The 20017-nt window shown below is 39.8% G+C and overlaps 1 protein-coding gene across 1 annotated transcript in view; it reads right to left on the bottom strand.

Moving 5' to 3' along the window:
- The window catches only part of LOC136858519 (E3 ubiquitin-protein ligase TRIM23), a 218119-nt gene that overhangs the window by 150845 nt on the left and 47257 nt on the right, over positions 1–20017 (bottom strand). The window contains exon 3 of the mRNA XM_067138121.2: positions 18360–18484. Within this exon, the coding sequence (XP_066994222.1) occupies positions 18360–18484 (125 nt within the window). The remainder of the gene's footprint in view (positions 1–18359; positions 18485–20017) is intronic.

The raw sequence follows: 20017 nt of genomic DNA, 5'->3' as shown, positions 1-20017 counted from the left end.
TTATTCAGTTGTGACACCAAGAAATGTCATCATTGGTGAGACATTTTCAATTTTTGACCTTGTTCCTTCATATCCAGATGACCTGCCGATTACGAAGGAGAAAAAGAAGGATCTTCAGGATATGCTGAAATACTTGAAGCAGGAGTATCATAGATTCTATGTAAACCTAAAAAAAAAAAAAACATCAGAATATAAACTACAAGCGAGTTGAAAAATATAACTTACAGTGTTGCTATTATTGATTATTTTCTGTGTATATCGATTTGATCAGGAGAAGGATTGCCATGGCCAAGAATATCATGTCTCGGTTATCTCATATTTGGAAGGATCGCTCCATTTCTGTAAAGCTAAAGATGAGACTAGTACAGACACTGGTATTCTCTATCTTCCTCTATGGTGCTGAAACGTGGACTTTACGAGCTTCAGATTTGAATAAGATCAACTCATTCGAGATGTGGTGCTGGAGAAGAATGCATCGCATTCCTTGGACAGCATTTCAAAACAACGAATCCATCCTCAAGGAACTGAACATCAGTACCAGGTTATCGGCAAAATGTCAACAGAGGATTCTCCTATTCTTTGGTCATATTATGCGTCGTGGAGAAGGAAGCCTTAAAAAGCACATAATCTTGGGAAACGTGCCTGGAAAGGGGAAGCGTGGGTGAGCACCTATACAATGGACAGATAGCATAAAACATGCAACAAAGACAATCTACCCATATAGCAGAAGACCGTGGAGGATGGAAACGGGTACAAAGAAATATCTTCAGAGATCACGATCCTCAGGATTAAGGGACCAATATAGATATAGACATATTGATTTGAATATATTTATTATATATTTTCAAATTTTGCCGTTAATGTGTAACCAGATGATGTAATAATAATTATTATAAAGATGTGCAAATTATTGTGTTGAAGTAACAGAATGAAGAGCACAGTAGTTACTTTCTAAGAAAATATTAACCACTGTAAAGAAACAAGTTTAATTACATTTTATATTTAATGGAATAGTATTTGTACGCATCCAATCACTATAATTAGGCTAAAAATTTAAAATAACACTATTCTCCTCTATATGCGTCCATTATTTGCAAATGAGTGAGTGCGTGCCCTTCAAAGCTGTTGGTTTACGGAACAAAAGTCTATGTTACATTCTCTCGCGTAGCCTTGTCCTGCAGTCAACAATCATCTTTATTGCCGTTTTTCTCAATATGTAGGGAATGTAACATAGACGCTTGTTCGTGCATACAACTCAATTTCTGAATACCAAATGGAGTCATACCACAGACATGTTTTGAGTGTGCATACAAGTAGCCAATCTTAGTGGCCAACGTGGGCCACAGCCACTGGCCACTACAGTTGCACAAGACAGTAACTAGAGCAGCAGATGTCGACCACAACTATAAGGTTTGCTCCAGTTGAAGGAAATGTGTCGAAGAGTGAGGTGTGTGAAATGCTGTTACTTTGTAAACGCATAGACAAAACCAAACAATTCATGTTCACGGGTTGGTATAATATGATATCTCAAATACTTTTTCGATTACTGTTTACAATGAAGGAGCTATATCAAATTAATGAAGAGTTCATATAGTAGCTCCAGTTTACAAAGGGAGGGGTGATAAACATAAAGTGGATAATTATAGGCCAGTCAGCTTGAAACTGGTTGTATGTAAGCTCTAGGAAAACATTTTTTCTTATTGTATTAAGGTGATCAAAAAATTACTCCAACTGATTTACAGAAGACAGTTGGGTTTAGGAAAGATAATTCCAGTAAGACCCAACTAACAGGATTCCAGCAAGATATAGCAGGTATTGACAGTTCATTCCAATACTATCGTAACTAGCTTTTTTCACATCTTACATTAAAGCAAATTAAAAAAGTTCATGTATGCCAGAAATCACCATGGAGACTTATGGCTGTTAGCATTCTAGGCAATATTGACAGCCACAAGTCTCCATGGTGATTTCTGGCATGCATGGAAGTTATAATTTGTTTTCATGAAAGAGACTAGTTACGACTATAGCTCAGAACCGTTAATATTTCAGATTCAGAAGGTCAAATGCACGACATCTCTATTAACCTATCCAAAGCTTTTCATAGGATAAATCATAGGAGATTACTCACAAAAATGAGGGCTACTGGACTAGACAAAATGAATAATTGATTTGGTGGCTAAATTTCCAGAAAACAGAACTAAGAGAATTAGAACAGGTAAATTGTTATTTGATGATTAAATGGAGGGTTCCACAAGCATACCTGCCAACTTTTAAAAATAAAAAATCAGAAGATATTTATTGGATTTGATCACGAATATTGCGCCACGGTCTAAATAAAAAAAGAAAACATTATAAAAGGCATACATAACTACAATTACAATGCGAAATGACCATTAAATTTAAAATCTTAAACTAAGAAAACATAAAAATTATTACAAGAAAATGTAACAAACACGGAAGAAATTGCATAATAGTTCCCTATATTAGACTGTAAAATGAAAGGAAATACAATTTTATATGTTTTGTGACCATGATGTGAAGAAAAAATACCAGAAACTGTCACCGAGACAGCTCTGAAATACATTCAAGTCATTTAAAATTATGAACTAAGAATGGACACAAACTGAAATATGCGAAATTACCGTATACAAAAAAGATCAATATGTCTCATACGTTATTAAATATGACTTTGAAAGGGGGAAAAGCACAGAACTGCAAGAAAAAAACACGTGGACTACAACTCCAATGAAACTACGCAAAGAAAAGAGCATGCGAACCACACAATAACAAAGTAGGAACAAACTCATTTTTTCGTCCTGAATCCCAATTAATGGAGTGGCTAGCACACGCTAGCCTCTCTTGCTTGTAGGATGATTTCTGTCCTGAATTACCAGCTGTAAAGCACACACACTGCTGTAGTGAGCGGGAAACACAATAAACTCGCCAAATAAAGCATCAAAAATGCTTGAAAATTACACTAGCACATAAGAATTTATTCTGAGGAAAGAGTATTGGCTGTACTGGGGGATATAATGGTCAAAAATAGGAAGAAGTAAAAATAAATCAGAAACTGAGTTAAAAACAAAGTTTCCAGGTAAACTGGAAGGGTTGGCAGGTATGCACAAGGCAGTACTATTGGTCCTTGATATTCTTTTTATATATATATACTGCTTAATTTTTTTTTTTTTTTTTTTTTTCTTCAGGGGGATATGGTACCTGTTACACATTTAAGAAAGTTGTATGAGAAAGACGTGCATTTTCACAGTTTTAAAATTGCTGCAAAGCAATGTAGTAAGACTGAAAGCAGTTATATGCTGTTACGTAAAATTAGGATCTTCAGTGGCATATGTTGGCTATACTGATTACTTAACTGATTGCTGCATCCAGGAGTACTGGGACATACCTCATTTTCTGAAGCTGGGCACTGTTATCGTAAAGTAATGCATGTTTTCTGTGTGGTTTTCAGATTTATTACAAAGAAACTTTTAAAAGAAGTAATCAGCAAGTTGAGATTCTGAACGGTGATGGTAGAAGCTGTCATGTCCATAAACAGAGTTGTTGAAAGAGAAAATCTCCTGTACCCTGTATATTATGCTTGTATGCATGGTGTATTATTATTATTATTATTATTATTATTATTATTATTATTATTATTATTATTATTATTATTATTATTATTATTATTATTATACATACATTATCATTATAGACTGTTATGCCTTTCAGCGCTCAGTCTCCAAGCCGCTGTGAATTTACTAAACGTCGCCACAACCCTCGATTTGCAACTAGTGTTGTGGCCTCATTTAGTTCTATACCACTTATCTTTAAATCGTTCGAAACCGAGTCTAACCATCGTCGTCTAGGTCTACCTCTACTTCTCTTACCCACCATAGCAGAGTCCATTATTCTCCTAGGTAACCTATCCTCCTCCATTCACCTCACATGACCCCACCACCGAAGCCGGTTTATGCGTACAGCTTCATCCACCGAGTTCATTCCTAAATTAGCCTTTATCTCCTCATTCCGAGTACCATCCTGCCATTGTTCCCACCACCTGTTTGTACCAGCAATCATTCTTGCTAATTTCATGTCTGTTACTTCTAACTTATGAATAAGATATCCTGAGTCCACCCAGCTTTCGCTCCTCTAAAACAAAGTTGGTCTGAAAACAGAGCGATGTAAAGATAGTTACATCTGGGAGCTGACTTCCTTCTTAGAGAATACTGTTGATCGCAACTGCGAGCTCACTGCATTAGCTTTACTACACCTTGATTCAATCTCACTTACAATATTACCATCCTGGGAGAACACAAAACCTAAATACTTGAAATTATCTATGTGTTCGAGCTTTGTATCACCAATCTGACATTCAATTCTGTTGAATTTCTTACCTACTGACATCAATTTAGTCTTCGAGAGGCTAATTTTCATACCATACTCATTACACCTATTTTCAAGTTCCAAGAAATTAGACTGCAGGCTTTCGGCACAATCTGCCATTAAGACCAAGTCCCTCCCTGCCATTTTATACTTTTCAGCAGATGATCCATGTAAACTACGATCAGCAAAGGTGAAAGATTACAGCCTTGTCTAACCCCTGTAAGTACCCTGAACCAAGAACTCATTCTACCATCAATTCTCACTGAAGCCCAACTCACAACATAAATACCTTTGATTGATTTTAATAATCTACCTTTAATTCCATAGACCCCCAGTATGGCGAACATCTTTTCCCTCAGTACCCTGTCATATGCTTTCTCTAGATCTACGAAACATAAACACAACTGCCTATTCCTCTCGTAGCATTTTTCAATTACCTGGCGCATACTGAAAATCTGATCCTGACAGCCTCTCTATGGTCTGAAACCACACTGGGTTTCATCCAACTTCCTCTCAACGACAGATCGCACCCTCCCTTCCAAGATGCCAGTGAATACTTTGCCTGGTATACTAATCAATGAGATACCTCGATAGTTGTTGCAATCCCTCCTGTTCCCTTGCTTATAGATAGGTGCAATTACTGCTTTTGTTCAATGTGAAGGTACCTTACCAACACTCCATGCTAATTTTACTACTCTATGAAGCCATTTCATCCCTGCATTCCCACCATACTTCACCATTTCAGGTCTAATTTCATCTATTCCTGCTGCTTTATGACAATGGAGTTTATTTACCATCCTTTCCACTTCCTCAAGCATAATTTCACCAACATCATTTTCCTCCTCCCCATGAGCTTGGCTGTTCGCAACACCACCAGGATGATTTCCTCTTACATTGATAAGATGTTCAAAATATTCCCTCCACCTCTCCAGTGATTCCCTGGGATCTATTATGAGTTCACCTGAATTACTCAAAACACTGTTCATTTCCTTTTTCCCTCCCTTCCTAAGATTCTTTATTACTGTCCAGAAAGGTTTCCCCGCTGCTTGACCTAGCCTTTCCAGGTTGTTACCAAATCTTCTCATGACTTCTTTTTGGATTCAACAACTATTTGTTTCGCTCTGTTTCTTTCATCTACATACAAATCCCTGTCTGCCTCGGCCCTTGTTTGGAGCCATTTCTGATGAGCCTTCTTTTCACGTTTACAAGCTGCTCTCACTTCATCATTCCACCAAGATGTTCGCCTTTTCCCATCTTTACACACTGTTGTTCTTAGGTATTCACTCGCTGTTTCTACTACAGCATCCCTGTATGCCACCCATCCACTTTCTATATCCTGAACCTGCTTACTGTCTACTGTTCGAAACTTCTCACTAATCATATCCATGTACTTCTGTCTAATTTCCTCGTCCTGGATATTTCCTACCCTTATTCATTTACAGACAGATTTCACTTTCTCTACCCTAGGCCTAGAGATGCTTAGTTCACTGCGGAAAACTCGTACATTCCTAACAGATTTCCTGATTTCAAAGTCTGTTAAGATATAGTCTATTATGGATCTTGTACCCCTAGCCTCCCATGTGTAGCGGTGAATAGCCTTATGCTTGAAGAATGTATTCGTAACAGCTAAACCCATACTAGCACAGAAGTCCAGCAAACGCTTCCCATTCCCATTAGCTTCCATATCTTCCCCACATTTACCAATCACCCTTTCGTATCCTTCAGTTCTATTCCCAACTCTCGCATTGAAATCGCCCATTAGCACTGTTCTATTCTTGCTGTTGACCCTGACCACGATGTCACTCAATGCTTCATAAAACTTGTCAACTTCATCCTCATCTGCACCCTCATATGGTGAATACACGGACACAATTCGTGTCCTAATTCCTCCAAATGACAAATCTACCCACATCATTTGCTCATTTACGTGCCTAACAAAAACTATGTTGCGTGCAATGGTATTCCTAATAAAGACCCCTACCCCAGAGTCTGCCCGTCCCTTTCTAACACCCGTCAAGTACACTTTCTAATCTCCTATGTCTTCCTCGTTATCTCCCCTTACCTGAATATCACTTACTCCTAGCACATCTAGACGCATCCTCTTTGCTGACTCAGCCAGTTCTACTTTCTTTCTTCCATAACCCCCATTAATATTGATAGCTCCCCATCGAATTACATTTCGTTCGCCAAGTTATTTCCAAGGAGTCCCTCGCCTGTCACATGGGAGTGGGACTCCGTTACTCCCATAGGTCCGAGTATTGCTTAAAATGTTCTGAGCTCGGTAAATTCATGAAGCAGGATGCTACCCTACTTGCACATAGACCAAGTGAGGATCTCTCCTCTAACGGGTTATGGACCACCGGTGAATTGTATAATCCTAGCCGCCTGAGCACAAGGAGGGCCATGACTCAGAATATGTCGGAGATGCCCACTCCCATTCCATAGCAACTGGTATCCCGACTCTCAGGACCACTTACCAGGCCACTCAGCCGTTGCCCATGGTTCATGAACTAGGACGTGACTACAGTAACCCACAAACATGAATCATCATCATCATCATCATTATTATTATTATTATTATTATTATTATTATTATTATTATTATTATTATTATTATTATTATTTGTGTGTGTTTATTTTCAAGATGAAAAAAAAATCTATTTTAGACTCACTCAGGAAGTGAAAAAGTGAAATGTAACTGAAAATGACACAAGCGTAAGAAACAAAGAAGAACTAGCATCAATGTCATGATAATAATGAAGGAAACAACAGACTGCCAGTTTGGAATTTGTCTTAAGCAGGCCAGCAATAAGACACACTCCCAGTATATTTGCTTTCCTATTCCTTTCATTTTTAATATAGACAATTTAAGTGGGGATCATGATCATTAAGATGTGAAGTCTATATGGTCTGATGCAGTGGTTAACCAGTTCAAGTCCCACTGGTCATAAAAAATGTCACCATCAGAATGTTTCTGCCAGGGTAGAAGAGGTGGTGGTATACAATTTCTAATCAATATCTTGAGTAAAAGCAGCCTGGAAATTCCAAATATCTCCACAGTATTCATATGGAGTGAGGGCAAATGACGCTGCTGTTGGTGATTCGTCCGTCGGACGACGATGTTTAAGCCTTGAGCATACCCCCTGGTGCTATTCGACAGGAGTAGTCTATTAAGGGTTATGAACTACATATTGTTGGTCCGTATTGAACTAGTATTGAATAGATGGAAAACGCTACTGTGCATTATTTATATAGGAGTAGTCCAGGTGCTGACACTAGGTTTCTCCCTTCCTCCTATCATAGGGTATATCACATCATTAGCCTCATGTCCAGAAGGGTAAAAGTCAGGTTGTAAGTTTCACCAAGAAGAAAAGTCCTCTTGGTTTTGTGTTGGAGTAAATTTTTTTTACAATGATTTACGTCGCACCAACACAGATAGGTCTTAAATGACATTAAATAACAGATTATACTTGAAAACATTATAATTTAATTCATGTTTAATTAATGATTCGTTCTTGAAAGATCAACATCACATTCTATCAGGGTGGCCCAGAAAATAATGCACCACAATATTTTTCTTAGCCCCCAACAATGGTACGAATGCAAAACTTAAGATATGACTTCTTTGAAGTTTTCAGAGTGCGCATGCAAAGTTTCTATTTCTTCTGACAAATAGTGTACTTGCAGCAATGGTTCAACATGGTGTCTGCAAGTGAAGTACATTATTGAATTTATGTCGACGTTGAATATCTCACTGCGGAGGAAGAAACTGTTGGAAACATTCACAAACGTTTATGTGCAGTTTATGGAGCATCAACAGTCGACAGAAGTACAGTTAGTGGCTGGGCACTGAGGGTGAGGCCATCTGAAGGTGGTTCAGCAGAGCTCCAAGATTTACAATGGTCGGGGAGGCCACCCACGGCTGTCACACCTGACAAGATGCAGTGTGCTGATGTGCTCATGCGCGAGGACTGACGCAGAACGAGTTAGCAATTAGCGCGGGAGCTGTCAATCAGCAAAGGAAGTGTGGGTGTAATCATCAGTGCTCTTGATTACACAAAAATGTGTTCATGACGGGTTCCGCGCTGTCTTACGGAGGAACACAACACTCTCAGAAAAACATTTCTTCTGAGTTGCTGCAATGTTTTGAAGCTGAGGGGGAAGCCTTCTTGCTCTGGATTGTGACAGGTGATGAAACCTGGGTTCACCATTTTGAGCCCGAAACAAAACGGCAATCAATGAATGGTGCCATCCTGACTCTCCACAGAAGAAAAATTTCAAAGCAACTGCTTCTGCTGGTGAGGTCATGATCACTGTGTTTTGGGACTAAGATGGTGTCATACTCATTTATGTGATGTCAAGAGGCACCATCATTAATTCTGAGGCACATGTGAACACATTAACCAAACTCAAGAAGCGCTTCCAGCGACTTGGACGCCATAACAACCCAGGTGATTGTTTGCTTCAACATGATAACGCACGCCCTCACACAAGTTTGAGGACGTTGAAACACCTCACAAAACAGGGTTGGATTGTATTACCCCATTCACCCTATAGCCCTGACCTAGCTCCCTCAGACTTTCACTTGTTTGGGCCATTGAAGTTGCCATTCGTGGGAAACATAATGAAGAGGTGCTTCTTAATTATAACTTTGGAGTATGTAGATGTGCAGGTTGCCACCAAATTTTGTGGTCGGGCTTATCTTGAGTTGCCATTAAAGATGGTGGATCACTGGCGCTATGTCAATGTAGGTCTCCATAACATCAACATGATGTGCGTGTACCAGCATGGTACACACCAGTCGTAGCCATTTGTGTGTTTAATTTGTTCACAATCAGTGTTATTCAGATGTGAGTGATTACGAATGTTGTTCTGACAGTGTACATTAACGTCTATTGTAGTGGTGCCAGTAAACCGAAAACACACAGAAAATGAAAATGTGTGTGGGTCTTACAATAAACCAAGTAACTTAATATTAAAGGCTAAAACCATTTTAACAGTTCACAGTGCAGCTGAGCGGCGCAAAGATGATGTTCTGGAATGGTTTTGGGGTTTATTCCATCTACACGAAGAAATCATAGGTAATAAATTTCATATTAATCCATATTGAAGAGCAATATAATGTAAAAAAAAGCTAAAAAGGTTTCCACCTATTCAATACTGTTTGTTGTAACCTTAAAAAAGTCACATATATTTGTTGAAACTTGCTTCGGTCTTACTAGAGACCATCATCAGTCAAAATCAATACAAGTTAAGGCAAAACACGAATTAAAGATAGAAATTTACTAAGCAAGCATGTGTTGCTGGAAATCAGTGCAAGACAAGTAAAGATTTGGATGTCAAACACTCATCACAATCACATGTCCTGTGCAAGAATCTTTTACCGGTAACTGATACCTTTGGTAAAAAATTGGTATTTGATAGGTCAAAGTCACCAATTGCAATGATGAGTAGCATACTTTTGGAAGAAATGGCTCAACAAATCTAACAAGTTGATAATTTGAAGAAGAGGATTAAAGACACGGCAGTTAAACTGAGGAAAGAAATGCTGCATTCCAAACTACGATGTGAAGGATACGTTAAGGATGAAACCGTAATAGAAGGATCCTTAAACTTTGTATCTCCCCCAATGTGGGAGTTATTCATTATGAATTTGTTTGCCAATAAGAAATCACTGACAGCTGTGTTGTGCTAATCTGCATATTTGGACTTTTCACTTATAGGTGCCAATACTCCTATGCATGTAGTTTAAGCACTATCAGTTCATCATCTTACAAGTTCAAATTAGGGTTGGGCACTATGTCCCTGTTTCAGCACACTGTGCCGATGCACAGTTATGTTCCACTGTTCTAGAACACCGAGTGTCAATTGTTCCGAAACATTCTTAAGCGAGACGGAGACACTGACTCGCTGTCCCGTCAGAAGCGCCACTGCCGGGCTGAGTGGCTCAGACGGTTAAGGCGCTGGCCTTCTAACCCCAACTTGGCAGGTTCGATCCTGGCTCAGTCCGGTGGTATTTGAAGGTGCTCAAATACGACAACCTCGTGTCGGTAGATTTACTGGCACGTAAAAGAACTCCTGCGGGACTAAATTCCGGCACCTCAGCGTCTCCGAAGACCGTAAAAGTAGTTAGTGGGACGTAAAGCAAATAACATTATTATTATTATTATTATTATTATTAGAAGCGCCACTATGCACTGCCCTTCGCCTACTAGCTGAACTGTGCAGTGGGCACACGGGACTGTAACTGTGCAGTGTAGAGAGAACTTCGAGAGGCAACATTACAGGCTCTGCGCCAGCGGGAATGTGCCTGTACGGAACGTGCTGTGTGGTGTGTGCCTGTGTGTAGTTATGGCCATGTCCAGCATAAAGCTGCACGGAACGTAAACGAACAGTCGGAACACTGGAATTCGCGCCCAATAATCACGTTTTAATGCTGCTTTTAGTTTAAGATTTTTCCGGTCAATCTGAAATACACATAACACGGTTACAATGACAGTGCAGGTGTTTAAAAGTAACTAATTCAAGAATATTTTCACCAGTTGAATGTATTGGCCTGTATTGCGAGTAATTAGGGCCAGAATAAAACTTCACGGTACATGAGAAAGCAGTCGGAACTCTGAATGAAATATTCACCCAAAAAAATCATGTCTAAATTGTCTTTTTAGGATAAGAATGTTTCCATTCATTCTGAAATACACCTGTCACGATTACACTGGCAGTACAGGTGTTTACAAATGTCACAATGTTATTTTCACCAATTAAAAGTATACTCGCACAGTTGAAGAAACATTCGTCAGTGCACAATATACAAGCGGAACACGCAAAATAACAACTGTGGGATGTTTAAGTTTGAAATGTCTTGTCACTGTGCTGGTTGAAGGTCCCTTTGTAGGCAAAATAAACATAAATTGCATTTCACTCTGTCCGGTTTTCTTCTAGTAAAAGGGTCCTGAACAGGACTCTGATGCGACATTATGCAAAGTTTACAGTCTTTCGTACGGTTTAATTACTTTGGTGTTGTTATGCTCTTTGCACTTCGAATTCCTTCCCTCTCAACTTCCATTTACCATCTTTAATATCTTGAAAGTTTCCCTCAACACTTTCTCGGGGATTGATGTTAAAAATTAATTTGGACTTTAAGGAAACTTTTAAGCCCAAGAAAAATATAGGTCATCGCTTTGGAATTAAAAATATAACTGGATGAAAACATTGTTGTACTTTCATGCTGTTATGCTCTCTGCACTTTGAATTCCTTTCCTCTCAACTTCCATTTACTTTCTTTAATATCTTGAAAATTTCCCTGAACACTTTCTCGGGGATTGATGTTAAAAATTAATTTGGACTTTAACGAAACTTTTAAGCTCAAGAAAAATATAGGTCATCGCTTTGGAATTAAAGATATAACTGGATGAAAAAATGTTTAAACTCCAGCACAGGGCGGCACACAGCCGGTATCGACAGACACAGCCAAGGCCAACTAATCTATCTAGTGCGGCCTTCACACAGCACGTTTGGTACAGGCACATTCCAGCTGACGCGGAGCATGTCATGTTGCCTCTCGAAGTTCTCTCTACGATGCAGTTACTGTCCTGTGTCCCATGTCCGACACTCTGTACCGAAACACTCCGCTCAAGCTCCTAATGTTGCGGAACAACTGTATGTTCCGGTCTGCCCAACCCTAGTTCAAATCACATTGTTACAATGTTGTTTAAATTAGGATACTTTGTTTCATATACTGCCTTTCATGAGGTTGATGAAGAGTTAAGGCATAAGACAATGTGGGAAGGTCTTTCTAAGAAGAATTATTAGAACTTGCATTAATAAACAGTATCAAATTAATGGACAATGGAGAATAGCATCAAATAAAACAGTATCGAAATTGAATGGGTATTGAGCATAATTACAAAAAAATACATACGATTCTCGAAGATATTGGAGCAAACTAGGGTTCAAACGCTCCCAGCTGCTGCACCAACCACAGCTACTGTTTTTGGAATAAAGACTATATCCTCTCATGGTCATGTTGTGTCCAGGTCTGAAACGAGATTCCTGTAAGCAGACTATGGAGGCTGCATAGACGGATATCAACTGACGTAACTCAGCTAGGCGACAGTGATAACTACTGCAGTTCCACTGCAATAGTGGCATTGTGTGGATAGGTAAAGCATCGAATTCAGAGCAATTTCTTGCCCTTTGTTCGGTTCATTACCTGCCAGGTTCCGCCGTCTTTGTCGGTATCTTTGTTGTCATCATCACCATCCACGACAATGAGTGGTTCAGTCTCCACTGTCTCCTCAGAAGAAGGAGACGCGGTGACTGGGCACTCTGTGGACGGTGATCTCATTGATCAGGAACAGTGGGCCTTCTTCCTGGGAGAACTAGGTTCTCCAGAAAGTGATCGAGCAAGATGGCGTCTATGCCTCTCACTCTTGCCCACCGTATCTGTCTGTTTTGGAGGAGAACCAGCAGATGGCTTGTCATATTTCTTCGGGGAACCTGTGACCCTCGATTGAGTTGGAGAAGGCTTCTTCTCCAATTTCTTAAGGGAGCTCTGTGGCTTCACCTACTCCTCCTTCATCGTCTGGGCATTGAAAGGAGGTCTGGACTTTCCAGCCCTATTTGGGGAAGCCTTTCCCCCCGCCCTGTTGGGGGGAGGACTTCCCAGTCAACGTTGGCAATAACGCACGTTTCGTTTTTTCTGCTGGTAAAACTCTAGTTTCTTTAGCGATTACATTTCATTGTTGGCTTTGACTTTTCGATGCTTTTTCAGTACTGGTGTTCTGTACAAAACTCTGTGGAGTGATCTGCACGTTTGCAACCTTTTCAGCGAAGGAGATAGAGAACTCCGGAGCAGCCACAGACTTGAACCTCCTCCGGGCGTCTGGATAAGATAGTTTATCCAGCGTTTTTATCTCCTGGACCTTCTTCTCCTGCTTGAATGTGGGGCACTTCTTGGGAGATTGGTGCATGTGCATCCGGGCAGTTGACGCACACAGGTGGTGGTGTGCAGTCAACCCCAGCATGCTCGCACTTCCCACACATTTTGCAGGTTGTCGTACCTGTACGTCGCAGTGAGGTGTGGTCAAATATTTTACAGTTATAACACCTCATTGGTGCTAGAATATATGGACGAACAGTCAGTCGATACATTGCTACTTTTATCCGTTCAGGTACAGTCTCAGCATCGAAGATAAGGATGAAAGCACCCGTATCGAGCAGCTTATCACCCACACGCCTCTTCAACCTCTTCACGTCGGTTACATCCCGATGTGCTAGGTACCGGATCATAGTATCATCGGAAGACTTAACCAAATCCCTGTGGAATATAGCTCCCTTGCAGGAGTTAAGTGTTTGGTGCTTCTCTATTTTCACCTCTACCTTTCCGAATAACGTAGCTTTGAGTAGCTGTCTGGATTGTTCAGCTGTAGATGTCTTTATAAGTACAGATCCATCGCGGAGCTTGCGCATCTCGTCAACTTCACAAGCAACAATTTCTTCAATTGAATTGCTTAACATGAAAGGACATTCATCAAGAAAACTCTTACCATCAACCCTGGAAGCAACCAAGAATCGAGGAAGACGTTCGTCACTTACATAATCCACTGGAACTGGAGTATACCGCTTACGTTTCTTACCTATTTTTGATGCCGTTTTTTGAAGGGTGCCACCCTTTGAAAAAGCAGAAAGAGAAGAGAGAGGTTCCATTTTCGGTCCGAGTACCTGGGATAAGAAGGTTGACCTTTGACAGGGCCCTGACATGCCAAATGCAAGGCTATATACTCCTGAGGGCACCCAGTATCTGGAGGGGGTCACTAACAACTACTCTCCCAGTAGCCATGCATCACCTCTCCAAGACCCAAAACATGTGATTAGGGGAGGATAAAGCCTCCGTACTAACCTATTCTACCTGAGGCAGAGAGGGTGGCCAAACAGGAAGAGGAATGAAACTTAAGAAGGTGAGAATAGAAGGGTAGAAATAGTGATGAAAAATAAAGAGCACAGACACTTCTTAGGCAACTCGGGGGACACCTTGTTAGTCTGGCCCTACACCAAGGCCAATCCAGCATGGGAAATCCTGAGCTGGCCCCCACACCGACGTCAAGGTCTTGGTGTCCCTAGAAGGGGCCGAGTGAAGGGCGGGCTTGGCTAAAGAAGCTAGCTCAACTTAGAATAGGTACAATAAATGTTAGGTCAATGACTGAACGAGGAAGGGAAGTAGCTGATTTAATAGAGAGGACGACGATTGAAATTCTTTGTGTACAGGAAACACTGTGGAAAGGAAACAAAGCTAAAGAGCTTGGTAATGGGTACAAACTGCTGTATAGCGGGGCAAACAATTTGGGAAGAAATGTTGTAGGAATCATTCTATCAAAGGATTTGAAGTCTTGCCTGGTGAATGTAAATGGGAAAAGAGACTGAATAATGAGCACTAGATTGTGCCTTGATGGAATGATTAACATCATATGTGCCTATGCTCCCCAGATAGGTTGTGAAGAGGAAGAGAAAGATACTTTCTGAAGGAAATTAGTAGCCTATCAGCTGGAGAGAGAGTAATTCTGGGTGGTGACTTGAATGGGCATGTGGGTAATAGAGGAGATCTATCAAGTAGAGTTCATGGAGGCTGGGGAATAGGTGAAAAAATGCAGAAGGTGAGAGAGTGATACATTTTGCACTGCGATCAGACCTTGCTATATGCAACACCTTTTTCAAGAAATGTAACCAGCAATTGGTAACCTATAAAAGTGGAGGAAAGGAATGCCAAATAGATTATCTCATGTGTAGGAGACAACATCTAAAGGGAGTACAGAACTGTAAAGTGCTTGTGGGAGAACACGTAGCCCCACAACACAGGTTCGGCGCTAGAGTGCCAATGGTATAATTGCAGTAAGCCATGTCTGGAAAAGAAAAATATGCTTAAAATTAAGTGGTGGAGATTGGAAGATCCTGCTATGAGAGGTGAATTTAAAACCAAAGTCTTGCAGAAATATCAACAAATGCAAGGAGTACAGAAGTGGTGGGAAGTGAACAGTGGAGTGATCAAATGAGCGGGAGAAGCTGTTCTAGGCAAAACCTCCGGTATAACTGCACCTAGGGACAAAGAAACAGGGTGGTGGAATAATGAAGTAAAGGAAGAAATCAAGGCCAAAAGGCTTACCAAGAAGAGCTGGGATCGATCTGGGTCTGATGACGACAGAGAACTTTATAGACAACGCAAATAAAGCCGCTAAATGAGATGTTGGAAAGGCAAGGTCAATCGCATGGGATGATGTCTACAAGGAGCTGGAAACTACCAAAGAAGTAAAGAAGCTTTTCAGGATAGTGAAGGCATGGGACAAGGCATTGAAAGCTTTCACGCATATAAAGCAGATGAAGAATCGAGAAAGAGTTCTTCTTGAAGATGACAACCAGATCAAAGAAAGTTGGGAAGAGTATTTCAACCACCTGCTTAATGAGGAAAATGAAAGACTGGTTTTTGAAGATGGTGTCCCCAATCAGGGTTTAACAACTGAAATTACTAAAGAAGAAGTGATGGTTGCTCTTAGGAAAATGAAAAATGGAAAAGCAACAGGTCCTGATGAAATTCCAATGAAAGTCTGGAAGTGCCTTGGAATCTAATGCAGCAGATTTATGAGGAAGAGAAAATACCCATGGAGTGGAGGCAGACAACAATAGTGTCTATTTACAAAGAGAAGGGAGACCTTCAGGACTGTTCTAATTATAGTGGGATAAAACTAATGTCCCATACGATGAAAATCTGGGAGTACATTGTTGAGAAAAGGCTTTGAGAAGAAACAGCAATCAGGGATGAACAGTTTGGTTTCATGCCTGGGAGTACCACTGTTGCAATTTTTGTGCTTCGACAAACCATAGAGGCACAGGGAGAAGACTACTATGGTATGGACACATTATGCAAAGGGATGAAAGCTATGTAGGGAGGAGAGTGATGGATATGACTGTGGATGGGACTAGAAATAGGGGGGAGGGGGGGAAACCAAGGAGGAGGTGGACAGACAATGTTCGAGAAGATCTGAAGGAGAAGAAATTAGGGGAAGATGATGTGAGAGATAGAATGAAGTGGAAAAGACTTGCCAGAAACATTGACCCAGCTTGAAGCGGGATAAGATGAAGAAGAATAAGAAGTAGTAATCACACACAGGTATGAAGTACTGCATTTTACACTGACTGTATAATAATATAAAATGTTAACAGTAGGAAAAACAAACAACAAAACTTAACAATGACCTCTTTAGAATAACAAGAAAGAAACTGTCTCAGGTTGGGGTTACGGGCTTTCACAATGTGTGCCAAGAATGAGAATTTGCAGTTCATTTTATTGACATTTGTGGGAGTAGCTGATGACCAACGAGGAGAGCATAAATCAACGATAGGAAGAACATAAATACAGAAGTATAATTTAAAAATGATAGGAAGAAAACAAATACAGAAATATTATTTAAGAGGGTTTTAAGTCCTGAATATCAGTTAATCTGAACAATGGTCGAAGAGATCTCATGGCACAGGATTTTACTTGGTCTATATGAAAAGGGAAATTTAGCTTGCTATCGTGAATTACTTCACAATCTTTGACCTGAGTAACAACTTTCAGCAGAGTGCCGTTTATTTCATACCTGTGGGTAAGATCATGTTCATTTAGGTTTCCATTTAGGCACCCATCCATAGCACAAATCTGAAGCATTTTGAACACTCTGTTCATGATTGAGAAAGATATTTATAAGAGTTAAAGAAATTGCCAAGAATATTATTCGTGTGGGATAATTTTTAATATGAGCTTAGGGAATCAAATGCTTTACCAAGGTAAATGTAAAAGACATCCAACCGCATCCTGTTAGTGATAGAGGAGTCAGCATATTGGCTGAAATAGGTTAGGCATGATTTACTCTCCTTAAAACCGCGTTGTTCGTTGACAAAGAGGCTGCAAAATACATCAGGCGGGAGTATAGAACTTTCAATAACTGCTGAGAAGATAGATGTGATTGAAATGGGCTTGTACATGGAGGGGTTATACATGTCACCAGATTTATGAATATATATTACATTATCCTATCACCCAGCCATAGCACAAGTCTGAAGCATTTTGCACACACTGTTAATGATTTATGCCGGCCCCACCGTGTAGGGGTAGTGTTCCTGCCTCTTACCTAGAGGCCCCTGGTTCGATTCCTGGCCAGGTCAGGGATATTTATCTGCACCTGAGGGCTGGTTCGAGGTCCACTCAGCCTATGTGATTACAATTGAGGAGCTATCTGACGGTGAGATGGCGGCCCCAGTCTAGAAAGCTAAGAATAACGGCCGAGAGGATTCGTCGTGCTGACCACACGACAACTCACAATCTGCAGACCTTCGGGTTTAGCAGTGGTCGCCTGGTAGGCTATGGCCCTTCGGGGCTGTTGAGCCATGGGGAAGGGTTGATGATTGGAAAGATTTCGATAAGAGTTAAAAGATTGTCATGAATATTATATCTGTGGGATAGTTTTTATACAAGTCGATTAGGGCTTATGGAGTCAGACGCTTTAGCCAGGTCAATGCAAATGATATCCAACTGCGTTCTGTTAGTGATAGAGATAGCATACTGATTGAAAACTGATAGGTTTGTTAGGCATGATTTACTCTCCTTAAAACCGCGTTGTTTGTCGAAAAGAAAGGGACTGAAAAATAGATCAGATGGGAGTATAGAGTACTTTCAATGACTGCTGAGAGGATAGATATCACTGAAATGGGTCTGTACGAGGAGAGGTTATGTCTGTCACCAAATTTATGAATGGTATTACCTTACCGTTTCCAAGCATTAGGAAAAGATCCAGAATTAAAGCACTGATTGAGAACAATAGAATAAATGTGAAGTGAAAATAGTGTCACATAAAGCAAGTTATACAGATATATTACAAAATCTTAACACAGTATCAAGGAAGTAAATACAAAGTTAAAAGAAATTTGAAGATCAAAATGCAACTTACCTGACGTTCCTTTTCAAGTAAATCAGCTGTAAAGAACAATGCACCTCTTTCATGAGTGTACTGAAGTCGTTCCAACAACTCCAAGAGAGCAAAATTTTTCTTTAAGCCCCACACTCCAGCATTTCCTGTGGAAAAGGAAGTAAGTTACCACATACATACTTTTATGTAGAAATGCACACGGTACACATATTGGACATCCACTCCAAGCAGAGATGGTCATGAATAAGACAATGTAAACATACATTTCACTGTTAATAATAATACATCTACCATTTTGCTTTCAATTACACTTGCTAGTCAGTTCTAATGAAGAGACTTTGTTTCTGTTATAGTGTAAGTATTAAAAAACTTAACTTGCTCACTTCTGAACCAACAGTAGGTGGTCAAGTCTTAAATAATTAGTGCAGAAGTATGTAATTTTAACAAACTTATGTTCCTGGTGTCATATTTAGGTCATTGATGCATGTAGCCACAATTTTTCAAATTCCTGTTTGGATGAAAAGTTCTTCTGTATGGGTTTCTAAATTTAAGCTTAAATGACACATTTATTAGGGTTTCAGGCAATTACCCTCATTTACCCTTTCCAAATAATGCATATGCAATAAAGAAATGGTCTAATCAACAAAGAGTAGTAGCATTATTAATTTTACATCCCACTAACTACATTTATGGTATTGTAGAGGCCAGAATGTACCTGAAATTTGTCCCACACAAGTTCTTTTACACACCGTACCAATACCAGAATGCCTGTGTACCTGAGCTCAGAAGGCTCTACCATCTGAACAACTCAGCCCAGCCAATCACAACTGTTTTTCAGTACACACCATACTTAGAACAGAAATAACATTATTTAATTTAATTTCAGCCATATCATCTTGAATAATTTATCATAAATGAATTGAAATTCAAAAGAAATGTTTGATTTTATCAGTATATGTCACATTACTCTGTGATAGGCTTTAGAAGTAAAATTAAAATGTTGATTAACTTTCTGTTGACAAATTTGTAGGTGAGGGTACATGTATGAAGTTTCACGAAAACAATTAAAATTGATTTTAAAAGTCAATCAGCCAGATCATTCAAAGTTATAACTGAAATCCATGACATGTTTTGCCACTTGAGGTAGAACACACTCAGTGGAATATATCTGATTTTTAATTTTTTTTAAAAAGTTGATTTATGTCACACCGACACAGATAGGTCTTATGGCAACAGTGGGACAGGAAAGGGCTAGGAGTGAGAAGGAAGCGGCTGTGGCCTCAATTGAGATACAGGCCCAGCATTTGCCTAGTGTAAAAATGAGAAACCATGGAAAACCATCTTCAGGGCTGCCAACAGTGGGGTTCGAACTGACTATTTCCCAAATACTGGATACTGGCCGCACTCAAGCAACTGCAGCTATCGAGCTTGGTCTATTTTTAATCAAAGGTATGATATAACATTTTTCCAAATATCATCTAAACACAATGAAAAGTTGGGAACAAAAGGAAATTAAAAACAAGTGTTTAAAGCATACAGCAGTTTGAGAAATGGTACAAGAGTATATACAGTACAATCTCCATTTATTCATTTATTTATTTATCTATTATATGGCAAGTATACAAAAGAAAAAGAAAATATACAATACATATATAAAGACAAGAATGTTGGTAGCATTC

Source organism: Anabrus simplex, chromosome 1 (genome assembly GCF_040414725.1).
Source record: "Anabrus simplex isolate iqAnaSimp1 chromosome 1, ASM4041472v1, whole genome shotgun sequence".
NCBI lineage: Eukaryota > Metazoa > Arthropoda > Insecta > Orthoptera > Tettigoniidae > Anabrus > Anabrus simplex.
Note: the sequence above shows the minus strand (reverse complement) of the source record. Positions and strands in the feature narration are given on the sequence as shown.